At 38.5% G+C, this 16,928-nt stretch overlaps 2 protein-coding genes across 3 annotated transcripts in view; one reads left to right on the top strand and one right to left on the bottom strand.

Annotated features, from left to right (window-relative positions):
* The first annotated feature begins 634 nt into the window (after window positions 1–634).
* LOC106652806 (1-phosphatidylinositol 3-phosphate 5-kinase) lies at window positions 635–9,468 on the top strand. 2 transcript variants are annotated; one of them, XM_014371945.2, is made up of 21 exons: window positions 635–870; window positions 948–1,162; window positions 1,229–1,418; window positions 1,494–1,734; window positions 1,823–2,026; window positions 2,097–2,311; window positions 2,385–3,079; window positions 3,159–3,429; window positions 3,518–3,778; window positions 3,861–4,126; window positions 4,190–4,721; window positions 4,801–5,164; window positions 5,240–5,475; window positions 5,535–6,557; window positions 6,766–6,795; window positions 7,003–7,180; window positions 7,256–7,514; window positions 7,610–7,922; window positions 8,126–8,458; window positions 8,542–8,703; window positions 8,790–9,468. In XM_014371945.2, the coding sequence occupies exons 1-21, from the start codon at window positions 756–758 to the stop codon at window positions 8,990–8,992; spliced, it is 6,306 nt and encodes a 2,101-aa protein (XP_014227431.1). In that variant the 5' UTR covers window positions 635–755; the 3' UTR covers window positions 8,993–9,468. The 2 variants fall into 2 exon arrangements, with proteins under 2 accessions (XP_014227431.1, XP_023318163.1); XM_023462395.1 differs by lacking the exon at window positions 6,766–6,795.
* Window positions 9,469–9,567: 99 nt separating this feature from the next.
* Window positions 9,568–16,928, bottom strand: part of LOC106652940 (UBA-like domain-containing protein 2) — a 20,552-nt gene continuing 13,191 nt past the window's right edge. Inside the window, exons 3-4 of the mRNA XM_014372130.2 lie at window positions 13,483–13,576; window positions 9,568–13,044 (exon numbers count right to left, since the gene is read on the bottom strand). Of these exons, the coding sequence (XP_014227616.1) occupies window positions 12,851–13,044; window positions 13,483–13,576 (288 nt within the window). The 3' untranslated portion in view covers window positions 9,568–12,850. The remainder of the gene's footprint in view (window positions 13,045–13,482; window positions 13,577–16,928) is intronic.

The raw sequence follows: 16,928 nt of genomic DNA on the forward strand, positions 1-16,928 counted from the left end.
GAACCTCCTAAAAATAATTTTGAGTATTTGGAGATGTTTGAGGATTCTCATCTCAATCGCGCTTTTGCACATAAAATTTGTCTATATATTTGAAACGTAAAGTATGGATGCATAGAGCAAATTTAAAGGTCATATATTAAACTTCAGGCTTTTTCATTCAGCTTTCCCTTATTTCATTCAACCGATTCTTCAACAAAAACTCACGCGCGATCTTAACATTCTAGCTGATAAATTTGAATGTCCTACTGCATATGACAATTACATACCTTGCATGCATTGGAAAATTTGCAAACAGAATTTTTTTTACTACATACTTTCTTGTTTTCATGAAGCTAAAATGAAATGTTTACAGCACAGGATTTGAAGTATACTATGATAAAACCGTGCTTAAAATTAATTGGAACGTGGGCAATAGATGTAAATAATCTATTCGCAAACTTCGGAAAAATAGAGAAATGGAAAATTTTTGCGTCATTCCTCTTGTAAGTTTACCACGAGATATTCACGTTTTTGATTATGCCAATGAAATTTAGTCGCTTGCGGGTACCATGGAAACGCCATCTATTGTCAGGTCGTAACAATGCACGGGTATCTGATAAGTGACACTGAGTCTGACACTGACAGAAGCCTCTATGAATGTTTGTTGTCTTAACCTCGCAATAAAAATGTAACATGCAGTGCAATTTACTTGTAACGATGTGACAGAACACACGAAGATAACATTCGGGATAAAAGTTATAAACAACAATGGCATAATGCATAAAAACATGAATTCCCCGACTAAACTCACGGAGTTTGCTCCGTTGAGCCCAGAAGGAAGTCCGCCTGCTGTGACTTCTATTTTTTCAAAATTTTTCAGCTTTTCAAAAAGTAAGACATTATGATTAGTAAGGTGTTCTAGGATATCTTGCCTACGATGTGTTTTGTTATTTTTTTGTTGCATAAAGACTCAACACCCAGCAGCACAGAACCTCCGACTCCTGTTGATGAAAAAGATAGTATATCGGAGACTTCTGAGGTATGGAAACCTTCAACAGTTCAAAATATATCACCATCCGAAGATGCAGAAATTAAAAGTAACTATTCAGTTGATAGTAGCGAAGGTCGAAGTCTCCCTAATGTCTTAAAACGAATCAGCAACATTGTAGCTCATAAGAGTAACGTACGTTCAAATTTTGAATTGGTATTATTTATAGAAGTTATTACATTGATTTTAAAAAATTTTTAGAATCTTCAGTCTTACAATGATTCTCAATTGAGGAGTTATTGGATGCCGGATAATGTAAGCAAACAATGTTATGAGTGCGGAGAAAGATTTACTACATTTAGAAGACGGCATCATTGTAGAATATGTGGCCAAATTTTTTGCTCCAAGTGCTGCAGCGATGAAGTGCCTGGCAAGATAATGGGTGTTACTGGTAATTGTAACATTCATATAACTTTTTTAAAGAAAAATTAATCATTTCAATAATCATATTTCTTTTTGTTTGAAGGTGATTTAAGAGTTTGTACATATTGCTGCAAAGTAGTTTTGTCTTACCTGCAATCCTCTGATATGAGAAGTGCACTGTCAGCAGATTTGAAAGCCCTCCAAGAAGATCTTGAGGAAAAATATGGTAATAGTGCAGTACCACAATCATCTAAAAAATCTACAAGTGAAATTTCAGGAAATGATACAAGTGCAAAGCGTAAACCTAGTGTTGGATATATGGAAGAAAAGTATGCTTTTGGGAGGTAAAAATACTAAGACAGAAAATGAAATAATGAAACAATTTTATGTCATGATTAAAATTTAAATCTTTTTCAATATTCTTTGTACTAGAACTCCACAAAATCTGTCGACTCAAGAAAGAGCTTTTGCGCTACAGAATTCAGCCTCATTGAGAATGATTTATGAAGAAATGTTTCGGTCAAGTCAGGCAATAACTTTGCAAACTCATAGAATACGATTAAACCGATACTACAATTGTTTTTTAGGAAATGAGTTAGTAAATTGGTTGATCAGTCAACAAAAAGCAGCAACAAGGTTTTTAACTTAAAATTATCAAACAAATCATCTAACTTGTCAAAATTACCCTGAAAATGAATTTTTTTAGAATACAAGCAATAGCATTGGGACAAGCATTATTTGAAGCTGGCTTTATAGAATCCGTCCTATTAGAAAATGCCTTCAGTGATTCAGCTGCATTATTTAAGCCGGCAAAATTATCTCGTGTTAAAAGTAAGGATTTCATTTCAGAAAATAAACCTTCTTGCGATGCTCAAGAACCAGCTTGGGTAAAAACTATTCCACAATATGATTCAACAACAGGTAAAAATTGAATTACATTCTCTTCTTCTAAAATAGTAACTATTTCAATCAATTTCATTCTTTCATTGCATAGATTCAGATGGTGAAACGAAGCAACCATTGCAAGCCGTCTCGCGTTTACCTAGTTCTGGCTCGAGTTTTTATTTAGATTTAGATTTGGAAGCTTCTACTGTATCCTTGAAAAGGCCCACGTCAAACGAAATATTAGATTTCTCAGGGTCAGACAGCCACAGTGAAATTATCGAACACAAAGAAGTAAATTTTCAATGTCAAGAAAATTCCAATGTACCGGAAGATCTACTTAACGATACACTCCTTGTGCAAGAAAAGAAAGGTGCAGGCGGCTGGAACGAGATAAGCAATTTGAAATCGTCTTACGGCGAAGCCAGCTCTTACCAAAGTATCGCATCCGCTTACAAACAACACGAGGATACCCTCATTCGTCAGTTGCTCAACAAAGAGGGCCTGTCGCAGAGCTGGTCCGAGATCATCCTCAGGATCGCCCACCAAGTGGTCGAGCACGTGCGTCCCGACTTGCATCACGACGCCGACGACATGGACATCAGGCAGTACATACAGATAAAGAAGTCACCCGGCGGCAACAGGAAAGATTGCGAAATCGTCTCGGGCATCGTGTGCAGCAAGAACGTGTCTCACAAGAGCATGAACGCGATGATAGCGAATCCAAAGATACTGCTGTTGAGGTGTGGCATCACGTATCAACGCGTCGAGGGAAAATTGTTGAGCCTGGAACCGATTCTGATGCAGGTACGTGTGTACACCGATTTCAAGATAGTTATTCGTTCGTTCGTTCGTTGAATTCTTTTCTCGTTTTTGTTGGGAGCAGGAAAGTCAGTCTCTGCAGCACACGGTGGCGCGGATAAATTCGTTGAGGCCCGACATCGTCCTCGTGCATAAATCCGTCTCGAGATTGGCCCAGGACAAATTGCGCCAAAGCGGAGTGACGCTGGTTCTGAACGTCAAACTCAGCGTACTCGAGAGACTGGCGAGATGTACCGGTGCCAACATCGTCGACACCATAGATGCTCACATTTCCACTAGATCTCGACTCGGAATGTGCAAAAAATTTTACTTGAGAAATTTTTCTGCTGAAAATAGTTCGTTAAAACATGTTTCACTGACGTTGTATTCATTCGTTACGCTCCATCATTCATAAGTTTAAAAATTCTACGCAATTGTTTACAGCTATGAAAACCCTCATGTTTTTCGAAGGCTGCGCGAATCCTCATTTGGGCGGTACGGTACTGTTGAGAGGAGGTTCCGCAATCGAATTGAAAAAAGTGAAAAAAGTGACGTCGATGATAATATTCTCTGCGTATTCGTACCTTTTGGAGAAATCATTTCTGATGGACGAGTTTGCGCGGCCACCGTCGCCCAAGGATAATTCCTTTCTCGATGATTCGTCGCGTAACAGTTCACCGAGCAAAAGTAAAAAACGTAACCAAAGTAAGACAGTCGAGAGGGAGCTTCAAAGATACGATAATCAAATGAGAGCTAATGATATTTATATTTCCTTTTGACGTTCAAGGTACCGAACCGAAAGCGGAAAAGTCAGCGGCTCATAAGAGAATATCGTTCCCAAATAACGACCACGATATTTCCGAAGATGAATCGAACAACGACGGCTCGTTAGCGAAGTACACGAATACATCCGATGAAGCTAGCAACGAACAGCTTCAAAATCAAGAAAGTAGGAATTTCAATCGATCATCTATGGATACGTCGAATTACTACGACACCTTGAAACTGTTCAAATCCAAACCTAAGAGCAGTTCGGATGGTAAAAATGACAAGGTAGGATAGGATATTTTTGGACCCGAATCGAGTCGATAATTTTTTTGGAAAAATTACTTTCAGGATAGCTCGCTGTCGATTCAAGAAAAGTATTCGGAGAGCGAGATAGACAACACGCTCGAACTGTTCAGTCGCAACAGCAGCAGCAGCGGCAATTGCAACCAAAGCAAGGAAACGGCGAGCGGAAGCGGCTCGCGATCGTCTCGCGAAGCGGTGGCCTTGCTACCGTCGTCGAGTAGCGGAGACGAGAAGCAGCAGCAGCAGCCTCGGGCTCACGGCGGAGAATCGGTGAGCGACCGTAGCGATCCGTTGCATCAGTATCTCAACGAGGACGAGGATGACGACAACGAGGTGTTTCATCAGGAGCTGCTGCAGCCCCCGGTCAGCAGTCCGAACGGACAGCGGCTGAGCGTCGCCGAGCTGCCGCTGCTCAACAACTTCAAAAAGTCCCTCGAGGGCACGGTACTGAGCATCTCGCCCTACGTCAAGTTCTCCATACCGTACCTCGAGACCGAGCTCGGTCGGCACTGCGTGCTCCGCAGCTTCTTCCCCAAGGAGCTCTACTATTCGGCCTATTTTTCCGAAAAGATGGAAGGTGAGATTGCCCATTGATATAGATGAATTTCGTATAGGTCATTCGATCGAAACGATAACGACTCCTCGCTTTTTTTTAGCGCCCAAATCGATAGCCGCTTCGGAGCCTTCGTTGCCGGAGGGTCTTCTGACGGACGTGAATCCGTTGCCGGCTCACTCGTTCGTCACGAGCAGATTGACGAAACCGTCCGGCAGTCAGGAGATTCGCGATCAGTTGGCGCACTTTCGCGCCTGCGGAGGTCGGCTGCCGAAGGTCGTCGGCCAAGAGGCCGAGGAGCGAGCCGAAAAACTTCGAGCCCCGCTGGTGTTGGAGCAGCAGCAACAGCCCGAACAAGCTGCCGCCGCTGCTTCTCTACAAGCCGCCGCTTGGCCCGATTGCCTGGACTCGGCCAGTCATCAGAGGCTCTCCGTCCTCTTCTGCAGTTTTTTGCGGAACACGAGCACGTGAGTGGTAGTACATTGTTATACGTTACACACGCACGAGTAGAGTGTATATCGAATCGAACGAATCCAACACAGAAACAACACGGCTGCCTTTTGCGTCAATCCGTGGGTGGTCAACATGGATCTGTACGGTCGCAACGACATCCCTCTCGGCCGTTTCCTCGAGCGCTACTGCCTCACGACGGAGTACAAGTGCCCGGCGCAGAACTGCCGCGCCCAGATAGCCCAGCACGTGCGTCGCTTCGTGCACGACGGCGGCTGCGTCTACATCAGCCTCAGCGAAATGAACACCGATCCGTTCAGCCATCTCAGTAAGCATCCACACGTTTTTACCTCGTTGAATCTTTACACGTCGTGTGAATTTGCGCAGGTCAGGACAATCCCAAGCAGATCTTCATGTGGAGCAAGTGCTCCAAGTGCAAGAGCGTCTCGGCGGTGGTGCCGATCTCCGAGGAGACCTGGTCGCTGTCGTTCGCCAAGTATCTCGAGCTGCGCTTTCACGCCTCGGTGTACACGCGCCGCGGCGGCGGTGCCACCACCACCGACACTGGCACCAGCCAGTGCTGCCAGCACTCGCTGCACCACGATCACCAGCAGTACTTCTCGCGGCGCAACATGCTCGCCTGCGTGCGCTACAGCCGCGTGTCCCAGTGGGAGATCTCGCTGCCGCCGCCGCTGATCGACGTCGGCCACCACGATCCGCGGCTTCAAGCCGGCCTCGTCGAGGAGACGAGGCTGGTGGCGCTCAAGGGCGACGAGGTGTTCAGCCAAGCCAAGGACCGGATCGCGGCGCTGCAGCTGGACGAGGCGAGCGCCGCCGACATGATCAAGCGCCTCGCCAAGGACCAGCAGTACTTCAAGAGCAAGATGGAGGAGCTGCAGCTGAAGCTCACCTCGCCGAGTCTGAGCGCCGAGAAGTCATCGTCAGGCAGCGGCAGCAGCAGCAGCAAGTCTCAGGACCGCCAGGTTCAGAGCATCATGCACAGGGTCGAGGACAACATCGTCATACTGAAGCGTCTGATAGCCGAGATGGTTCAAACGTGGAATACGCGTTTGGCCGAGGCCGTAGTACGTCGCAAGGAGGAAAAACAATCGTCGACTCCTGTGCCGGCTCGTAAAACGCAACCACCGCCGAGCTTGCCGCTCGACACGAGCGACTGCACGACGACGGAAGACTCGATTGCCGCCGCCGCCGCCGCCGCAACCGCCGACGTTTCGAAAGAGAATCAAAGCCTCGACGACACCAGTCCAGTCTCGGCGGACTTCAATGCGGTCGACGCGATCGCGGCCATACAGCAGCAAGAGCAACAATCGCAGCGCAGCCATGCGTTGGAGTACGAAACTCACGAGTCTGTCTTGGATACCAATCCCGAAGAGATCGTGGTTATTCAAGGTAAGTGCATCCGATTTCGCACTTTATCTTTTTTTTAAAGGCATGCGTATTATTAAGTTTCGCATTTTTTAAATTAATTATCTCAGATTCGATTTTTAAATTAATTATCTCAGATCGAGGATAATTACTTTTGTATCGCCCTCAAAACTTAATGCATACGTATTTTTAGTTCACTTGAAAAAATGCGGTTTGATTTTATTTGTTGCAGGATATCATTGCATAGTAGATTTAGAATCAGGTGTAGTATATAGCTTTTGAATGCTGTCGTTAATGCACCGAACATTAAAACAATTTGCACGATTCTTGCATGTTTTTTCAGCTTCATTACGATTTTTTATAACACTATAAGCTTCTTCATTTGTAAATGTTTCCTTTCATTTTTTCCTTTCATCACGGATGTATTCGACCGATTGAGTTCATGGATTTTTTTTTATTGTGTTCGAAGGTTCACCAAAAGTACAAAACAAGTTGCCCGTAGAAATCATTCCATCGGTTCCCGATGAGCCTCAAGATAAGAAAAAGAAGAAAAAAACCATCTTATCGCAAGTGTGGTCTTCAACGCCAAATACTCAAATCATAACGAATCCTTTGGGGACATCGGAACACCATCTATTACCATTGGGGTAAAATCGTTATCTATTTTATGAAAAAAAAATTGTAATTAACGTTTCCTAAATTATGATTATGAAATTTTATAGGTCAGTCGTACCGATCATTGTTTACGAATCTGAGCCATCATCGATCATAGCGTACGCACTGGATTCGCATGATTACAAGCATACTCTGCAAGAGCAGCTCCGCCTAAGCCGTGGTTCCGATTCAAATTCGAGTCCTCTGAACAAGAGAAAAAATCAGGAAAACAAGGATAGTACATCCGAACTTACTCAGTCCGGCGAATCGAAGCGACCGTCAGTTTTATCATTTTTACGCGGAAATAGCCCAAATCCAAATTATCTCGTAAGTTCAGCGAACCAATTATTGCTTTTATTTCTTCAAAATTCAAGCATATGAAATCGAAACCAACTCATGAACTTGAAAAATCACGTTTACAGGGCAGTCCCGTGGACATCGATAAATCGGCGCCAACTTCCGAGATGTCTCCACCAACTTCGGCGAGCGCGACCGAATTCGACGACGAGAAAAAATCGTCCAATAAACAGCAGCAGCAACAGAATTACATCGAAGTTCAATTTGCCGATTCGACGACTAACTTTTACTGTCGCATCTACTTCGCTGCTCAGTTCGCCGCCCTGAGAGAAAGCGTTCTGCTTTGCGGCGAGGACGGATACACGAGGAGTCTCGCTCGGAGTATTCAGTGGGCCGCACGCGGCGGAAAAAGTGGAAGCACCTTTTCCAAAACACGAGGTAAAATTTCATCGAGCAAAAAAATTATTCTAAACGAGTTAATTTATAATAACTTGGTACCGTTTTTTTGATTTTATCAAAACTTTTTGCTATTGAAATCAGTTAACGTATACTTACAAGTTTCAAATAATTATTCAATCAAAAACTCGTCATACTTCAGTATCAATTTTTAGCAAAATTTCATACGTCAATTTTACTTCTAGATGATCGATTTATCTTGAAAGAAATGACCAGAATGGATTTGCAAATTTTTTTGGATTTTGCTCCTAATTATTTTGCTTATATGGAAAAATGTCAACAGACTAAACAACCAACATTGCTGGGAAAAATCGTTGGTATTTACCGAGTTTCCTTCAAAAATAATACGACTAATGCTGCTCTTAGAACGAGTGTGTTAGTAATGGAAAATTTATTCTATAACCGAAGTATTACTGATAAGTTCGATCTCAAAGGATCACAAAGAAATCGATTAGTCAATCTGGAAGATTTTGATCACGAAGGAGAACTTGTACTTTTGGATGAAAATTTATTAAACAGTAAGTTTTGAAAGTCTGGAGATGCGAATGGAAATGAACTCATTCTAAACTTCAAGCATTTTTCATTTTTTTCTTTCTTTTAGTGAGTTGTGACTCTCCGTTGTACATAAGACCACACGCCAAAGCTGTTCTTAATAAAGCTATTGAAGAAGATACTAAATTTTTGGCTGACAACTGTGTCATGGATTATTCACTACTTGTGGGTCTCGAACCAAACTCAGATGAACTTGTGATCGGTATTATCGGTGAGTAGATTGTTATTAACGATATGAAAAATTTCATTTCATAAAAAATTCGCCGTTAAAACTTTATTTCATTTTTGTTGAAACAGATTATTTACGCACATTCACGTGGGATAAAAAAATTGAAACAATGGTAAAAAAATCAGGCATTTTGGGGGGCCAAGGTAAATTACCAACGATTGTTTCTCCTGTGGAATATCGTTCCCGTTTTATTACTGCCATGCACAAGTATTTCCTGCCAGTTCCTGATAGATGGACTGGACTTAGTCGAGGTGTTACAGTGACGCAATAATCGTTCCTGATAAAGTTTTATCACGGGTAAATTTTTATTACCAGTTTGATTCATTAGATGAATTCGAGTTCACATATGAACATTTTAAATTACAAAATTTTACTTGGCGCATCATAATTTGACAATATTTCACAATGTTTCGTAGTTATATCGTAAATGTATCAATCTTTCATTGATGAGAAATCGTATTTCAAATTTAATATTTTAATACATTAGTTAGAAATTGTTGTAGCTTCTTTATAAGGTGATATTAAGATAATTTTTATGAATATACCGATGAAAATCAACGTACCAAAAGCTTTGTTATATCATGACCGTTTGAATTTTTATAACGAAAATGGTTGTTATGTTTGGAATTTTGATAGACTATAATCTGTTGAAAAGTATTTTTATATAATATCATGTTGTATGTGACAGCCACCGTGTGACTATTGTAATAATAAATGTAAATTAATTACAAAAAAGTTGAATATATTGAAATCTATTTGTTCTACATTTTTTTGAATAATATGCTTGTAAATATAAATAAATATTGAGATGTGAAAAAATCACAATAAAAATATCATTTTTAATCATTTTATCTGAGTAATTCTCTTTATTCTTGATTATTTACAGTCAAACAATACCATGTTAGTAAACAGTAATCAGCAACTTAACAAAAACCCAAAAAATTTTCTATAAAATATCAAGCGTATACATAATACATACTTTTGTATACAATAAAAAATTTTGACTGATGATTACACTATTCAAATCACTTTTAATTACTCTCTAAGTCATCAAACAGTTTGTTAGCTATTCATGCATACATTCCATTACAATTCGTGTACTATTTTATATGTACAAAAGAAAAAGTGTTAATTGCTCACAATGCAATCTTGGCTATAAATTGTTGTGTTTATAACTGAACTTTTTATTCGTAATCGTACATAATGAAACCCGTAAAATACAAGTTGAAAAACTGATTATTTGTTTATAACCTCAGTTTATCAAAGTAGACTTGTCTTCGAAATTTGTTGTCGTATCATGATTACTGCTTTAAATTCTTGTTCGCATTTACCTTATCTACATTTTAGAATCAATGTGACACTGATTAAAGTTTATTTTTACTGTATTTGAAATCTAAAAATCGTCAATAAAAACATCTAATATGACGAATTGAAAGGCCTAAATACTTGTATGAATTTTCGTAATTATTGAAGTGTCACAAATAGCATCAATTTTACACATATATGATACAATATTTTTTGCACACTCATAAAGGCGAATTTTCTTGTAGAAAATATGTCGCTTTGTCCGCTGATATCATTTATTTCAACATTATTAATCTTCTACTAAGTCGACGGCAAAATTTTAAAAACATCGCAACGACAAACGTTTGTGCGAACGTATACATAAAGTTATTTTTATAGAGATGATATTTAACATTTAATCGTAATTTCAGAAAAACGAAATAATATTCACATGGGAGAAAAGAAGATATTTATAAAAATCTGAAACTGAAACATATTCAAATAAAATTCAAAATCTCATAATTTTGCAGTGTCACTAGGTAATTTCAAATATTCGAATAAGTAGGGGTAGATATATGTTGCAATGGATATACCCAGGTATAGTGTAAAATTGAAGTTTATATATCGATAAAAAGGCACACAAGAAAAACATAATTCAAACTCGACACGAGGGATTATAATGATATTATTATATAACAAGGGGGTCAGTCTCTTAAAGTGCTTTATCATTGTACAATGATTGTTTCTTATAATTTTAAATGTGATACTTTATTAGTACGTAACGACTTTTAGTACTTCAAATTTGAAAACTACTGATTTCGTAAATTCATTCGTGCAGAAGTACTACCTACTACAAGAATTTCATCGCAGTCCATTTTATCAGGAAATATGAAAAACATCTACGTACATTTTATTTACATTATTCAAAGTGAAGCTTCACGTTTAGAAACCCGTCAAGAATTTTTTCCAACTTGAAGCGTTACATCAATAGATACGTCAAGTATTAGAAACTTATGTAGTTTTTATTTATTTTTTTTTTTGACAGTTATCTCAACTCGTACAATGGTGAGAAAAATTCAATATGTTGATTGACCGAAAAATTAAATTAAATTTTATCAATCAATGTGTTCGACACTTGTATTCGTAAAATTAATGAATGAAAATTGAATAAATCGATGAAAGTGTCGCGCACTATTTCCAAAAAGCTTAATTATTTTAATAAATATAATTCACCACGTTATTCTCGTCCAGGAATCGCGCGAGTTAAATTTTTTTAATATTTCTAATTGAATTGTTTTTTTCAAATAGTTTGAAATAATCATGAGGTATTCAGTTGTTGGAGAAAGAAAGCTTTTTTTATTTCACAACATTTATAAATATCATAATACATAAAATAAATATAAATAAATCATTTTTTGGTAAGTCACATCTGTATTTTTGAGATGCAATCACTATTTCACTTTACTGCACATTTTTACTGATTTTTCAGTAAAAAGTATTTTAAAAAATCCTAAAGTTGAATTACTATAATTCATTGTTGTAAATGTCTACAACGCATCTATTCACCGCTAAACACGACAAAAATTTGAAAAACTAATTTAATAAATAAACTTATCAACTACAATAAACTTAAATACTTATCTCGATAGTACCCGCATAAAATAGTTTTGCATCTCAAAAACTGCTCGTGAATACGACCGTTCATTATAGTAGTATGGAAGTTCATCGTACGATTAAACAATAGCTCTTGTTTTTCGATTTTTTTCCATCATAAGCGGAGATTTATGAACGAAAATATAAATATTTATGTATCGTCAGAAAAAGCGCTTACAAATTGGATTATCAACTTAATTCGAATAATTAGTCATCATCGTGTAAAAAAAATACACGAATACAATTGAAAAAACTAACTACCTAACGAACTAGTTATATGCTAATATTACAGTATTTAAAGTTCAATTTTAAAATTTAAAATACATTTTTTTTTGTATTCTACTTCAATATATCTTATATCCACAATTTGATAACAAATACACTCTCAAAAGCAGAAAAGTTCGCTGACAATTGCACCTTTATCATACACGTACGTAATCTTTCAATTTTAACAATTTTATCGTTTCGCAGCCAAGATTTAAAAAGAAAATCGTAGTATCAACGTTTCGATGTACGATAGTTATTTAGAAAAAAAAATCGTTATTTAACTCTGCAAATTATATTTTTAGACGTTACATTCTGGAACGTTCGTTCAAGAGTACTGTTTTTTTCTTGTATAGAAATACGATTTTTACGTAATCATAACCACTCAAACAATAATCATTTCAATTATAAGAATTCGTAATAATCCGACAAGTTTGAAGTAAAGAACTTCCGAAACGAGCGAGCCGTCTCGACAAGTCTGTACATTTAAAATCTGTCGGTTCGTGCTCGTTTGTCACACGATAAATTTGTTGATTATAGGAAAAATAAACTTGCAGCACTACTTTATCAATCGTAATAGTGCGTCGGGAATATATCAATCGCGACGATCGATTGCATCATTGCTTTTTAACAATAAAAAATTGGACGTATACACGTGACTTCATCGAAAATAGGAGGATAAATACAGTCGAGCAGTTACTTTCTACTCATCCAACTAACCGTGTCGCAGTTGCAAATTACTACCAGTTTATAAAAAACCAGTTGAAAAAAAAAAAAAAAACAAAAAAAACTCCGCGCGCATTAAATCGCCGAATACTCACGACGCAGCCTCTGCGCGGCTTTCAACGAGAGTACATGCTATAATGCTTCGGATACACAGTTCCGACGATGCTCAGAACTCGCGCACCATCATCATCATCGACGTATCTTATCTTTCGCCGAGGCCGAACTGATGCTGGGGATGATGAACGGTGGCCGCGGGCGACGCCTGGGGATGATGATGGTGATGATGATGAGTGTACTGATGATGGCCCGACACACTGCTACACCGCTGCTCGGCCGATCGCTGCTGATGCTGGAGCTGCTGCTGAATTATCGAGCCGTTTTGACTGGGCGACATACCTGCGCGCATAAAAAAAATATCAAGCTCCGTGAGAATATAGCAACCAAATGCGTTTAAACGTTTAAACTTTAATGTTAATCGAATTTACATAGTTTATTCGTGCGTATAGTATCAATATTGGTAAACAAAAAGCTCATTACATCGATTTTTGGAGAGTAAAAAAAAACTAAAGAAGAAACTAACTGATGCGAAATAATCTTTTAATTATTCGAATATGACAGCTTAAGCGATTAAGCTTTGCCGCGCCTGTCACTTTTGAAACTAAACTCGCAGTAATTGGGGAGCTTGAGCAAACAAATTATGAAGTTTATTTGAATGGATTCAAGTATTATTTTGTGAAATGAAGTGAAGTTACTTTTATAATTTAATGTTTATATAAAAAAAATACAAAAAAAAAAGGGAAGCAATATTTTTAACGACGGGAGTCTACTACTTACCAGAGGGAGTCTTTTCACCTGCTGACATTTTTGAAAATGCTAACAAAGCATCTGGAAAATTTGGCGGAGTTGCCGGTGTATTACAAGGTGTTATCTGAAAATTAAAAATAAAATTGTTAAAATTGTTGTCATGCAACATTTGCATAGATTTTCATTTTTTCAATCAATAACCATTATGATATAGTATTCTAATTAGAATGGTTTTATTGAAGAAGAGATGGGTTCAAAAACGATATTCTCAAGAAGAATTTAGTAGCAACTTTTATCAAAATTCAAATGTTCAAGTTGAAATTTCTGGACTATGTTTGTATTTTGTAACAAAACCAAATTCATTTTATAGTCGAATTAATTAAAGGCGAAGTTTTAGTAAGTTATTAAATTCGGCAATCCCTTGGCAATAGCTTTTACTAAATTTCGTTTGAATGATTGTGACTTTCTCGAATTTCCATGTAACTGTATCGGAAACGCACATCCAAACTTTCGCGTACACAAAGCAAAATCGCATAATACGTGTGACTATGCAAGCCCCAGAGCTGTTATACTTATGAAAGCCTCTTGAGTTTTGAATTTAAAATGAATCTCGAATCACATGCGAATAGATGGAAGGAAAAAGGAAAATAAATTCCTCGCGCGTGGATTCAAACTCCCGTGTTCTATGCCGTTTGAGCACCTATACACATATATATTATGCAGGCGATAAGCGAGTATCTCTGTGATATATTAGCATAGCTAATCTCAAACATTGACCTGAAGGATTAAACGCGAATAAAAATATGTTTAGTTCTCTCATTTCTTTTTCTATGAATTGTTTAGGCATTTTATATGAATAAATATACATCCGAGACAGGCGAAAAGAGAGATGTATAAATATAAAATTGTAAAGTACGAAAGTTTATTATACTCTTTTAAAAGTGGATCGAGTAGTAAGGTCTACCACCGCGAAAGCTTTCAATATCATAAAATTTATTTTCCTTCATCAATAGTGATAAGTATCGTATAGGAAATAAGAGACCCTTCGAAAGATTATCCCGCTAATAATTGTAATCAAGCCATACGTGAGTTAATGCTTATCGCACGGGTCGCACATTTCGCTGTATAATGCAGCAAATATAATGCAAAGTGTGTACTGCAACTTGCGAACACAGACAGAACTTGCCACTCCGAGTCGGAGGTCGTTGAACCTCCTCGCGCACATGTGTGTGTGTGTATTTGTGTTTGCTGCTATGCGCCCTACGATCTGACGTCATTCTATATACACGTAAAATGGACTTACAGTCCGTGTGTCTGCAAAATTTTTTAGAGTCAGGTATATTAAAATAGCGAACGTGCCTGATCGATTGTCGTATCGCTCGTGCACGAGCGAATAATAGAGACATCTTTATCGATACACCGCGAGGCCTCGACGCAACGATAGATTAGCGGCAGTTTATATATTTTTCATTATTATACGAGGCGTGTGCCCGGCTCTTCGAGTAATTATAAGATATATGTAGAGTACCACACGCCGATCGTACACGGGTAAACACAGTTTCTTTCCACTCTCGCTTACCACTATCTAACTCGAGGCTTATTATTCTTGCTCGAGTGGCGCGTACACGCGATATATTTATGTTGTTTTATGTACGCGCGCGTAAAATACACGCGGAGACCTGATTTTTTGGTATATACTTTGAATCGTCGAGCTATGACTCTTACTTTCATTGTCGATATATTATGTGCACTCAGCAGACATTTTTTTTTGACCGCGATAGATCGACTGACCAAGGTATAGAAGGTTTTGAGAGAACGGACAGAAATTCGAGTCGTTGGAAAATAGAAGCGTTATCTCGTCGATGAAGATCTCGTATTTTTCTTACGTGTGTATCCTGCACATACACCCACACAAAGAACAAATATAGAAAGAGCTTTGATAATGAGTTATTTTCGTCAAAAATTAAGCTTTTTTGTTATTATGTAACGCGTCGATTTCTGAAATTTTTGGGTCACCGATAAAACAAAAAGCTCTCTATTGTATAATCGTTCGATTCATCTCTCATTAAAACCATTTTCGTATGCTTAAGATTGCGTACGACTCGCTTCGATAGACTATTTTTCAATTGACTATTATTTTTAAAGCTATTGATCGAATCAATACAAGTGTCATGGTATCTCTTTTTAAATTCATGTCCATCGAAGGAGATTAAAACTTTCTGTGAAAAGTAATATTGATTTTTTTCGATATTTCGCGACATAAAAACCGTATCGTGCCGAAGCATCGAACTCCCATAAGATATCAATTTCCAACAAAAATGTACTTCTTTTCGTTTTTATCAAACGCGTAAATGCAAATTTGCTCGAAGCATTTGCTCGACTGACATAATATTTTTCTGTTGTTGTAAAACCACGTACGGCAGCTCATTCGAGTTGCAAATTAAACGGAGCTTTCATCAAACGAATATAAATGCTACCGAACTTTCAAAGTGTAAATTGAGAACGATTGGGGGGCTTCGCAAAGTGCATAAACGGTAATTAAATGAACGTTCCCTCCGAAATGTGAGAACGCAATATTTGGAACTATTTGTCGCTATTTTAACTCTGTGTGTATAACCCGTATAAGTTACGGAAAATTCGGAGGAGGGAAAAACACACGAGTGACATGAAAATAGGTTGTGAAAAATTGCGAGCGCCATAAATCACTTCGAGCGCGCCGAAAACTTTTGGCAAAAGAGTAAATTACCTTGGTAATTTGGCACTCGGGAGACAGCTCGGGCAATTTGAGAAAAGTAAAAACAACGGCTTCTTGGTACTCGTTACAAATTACTTCGAGAAATTAAGAGGCTTTTTTGTTGCGATTTAAAAAGTGCAGAAGAGCCGCAACTGAACTTGAACTTACTTGCATTTTATCAATATTTTATGGAAGGTTGCTTTAAAAATTCTAACAATAGACTTGAAAAGTTTATATGCTATAAAAATAATAAGTAATTATTTGATAAAAGGCAAGAACATTGTGATGGATCGATAAGTTCGAACATCTACGTATGCTTTTTTGACATGTGCATCATCTATTCTAGAACGGGTCTAATATGCGAATTATACATACACACGCATCCTCCGCGTGTGCGTAATACATATACGACACACGACGCGCCACGCCGTGAAAATAGACACCCCGAGATATGCGCGTAATAGTTCTTGGTATGCAGCTTATCGGAATGCCGCCGATGAGAATAGTACACCGACACAACACACGCATTAACATTGCTATATAACGCGCGAATAGCGAGGCTGCAACTCGACGTTCTGTCTCTCTCCTCTTCTATAGCTTTCGCAGTATAGGCGCGATGCAGAGGCGGCTTCAACCTACTCTCTCAGCTGCTGCAGCTGTATTATATAGCGCGTGTGTTGCGTGCATTTTGTCGTTTGTTCTCTGTCCGTCAGTCTTCACTTGCCTACCCCCCCCCCCCCCC

Source organism: Trichogramma pretiosum, unplaced genomic scaffold, assembly GCF_000599845.2.
Source record: "Trichogramma pretiosum strain Unisexual culture from Peru unplaced genomic scaffold, Tpre_2.0 scaffold3, whole genome shotgun sequence".
Lineage (NCBI taxonomy): Eukaryota > Metazoa > Arthropoda > Insecta > Hymenoptera > Trichogrammatidae > Trichogramma > Trichogramma pretiosum.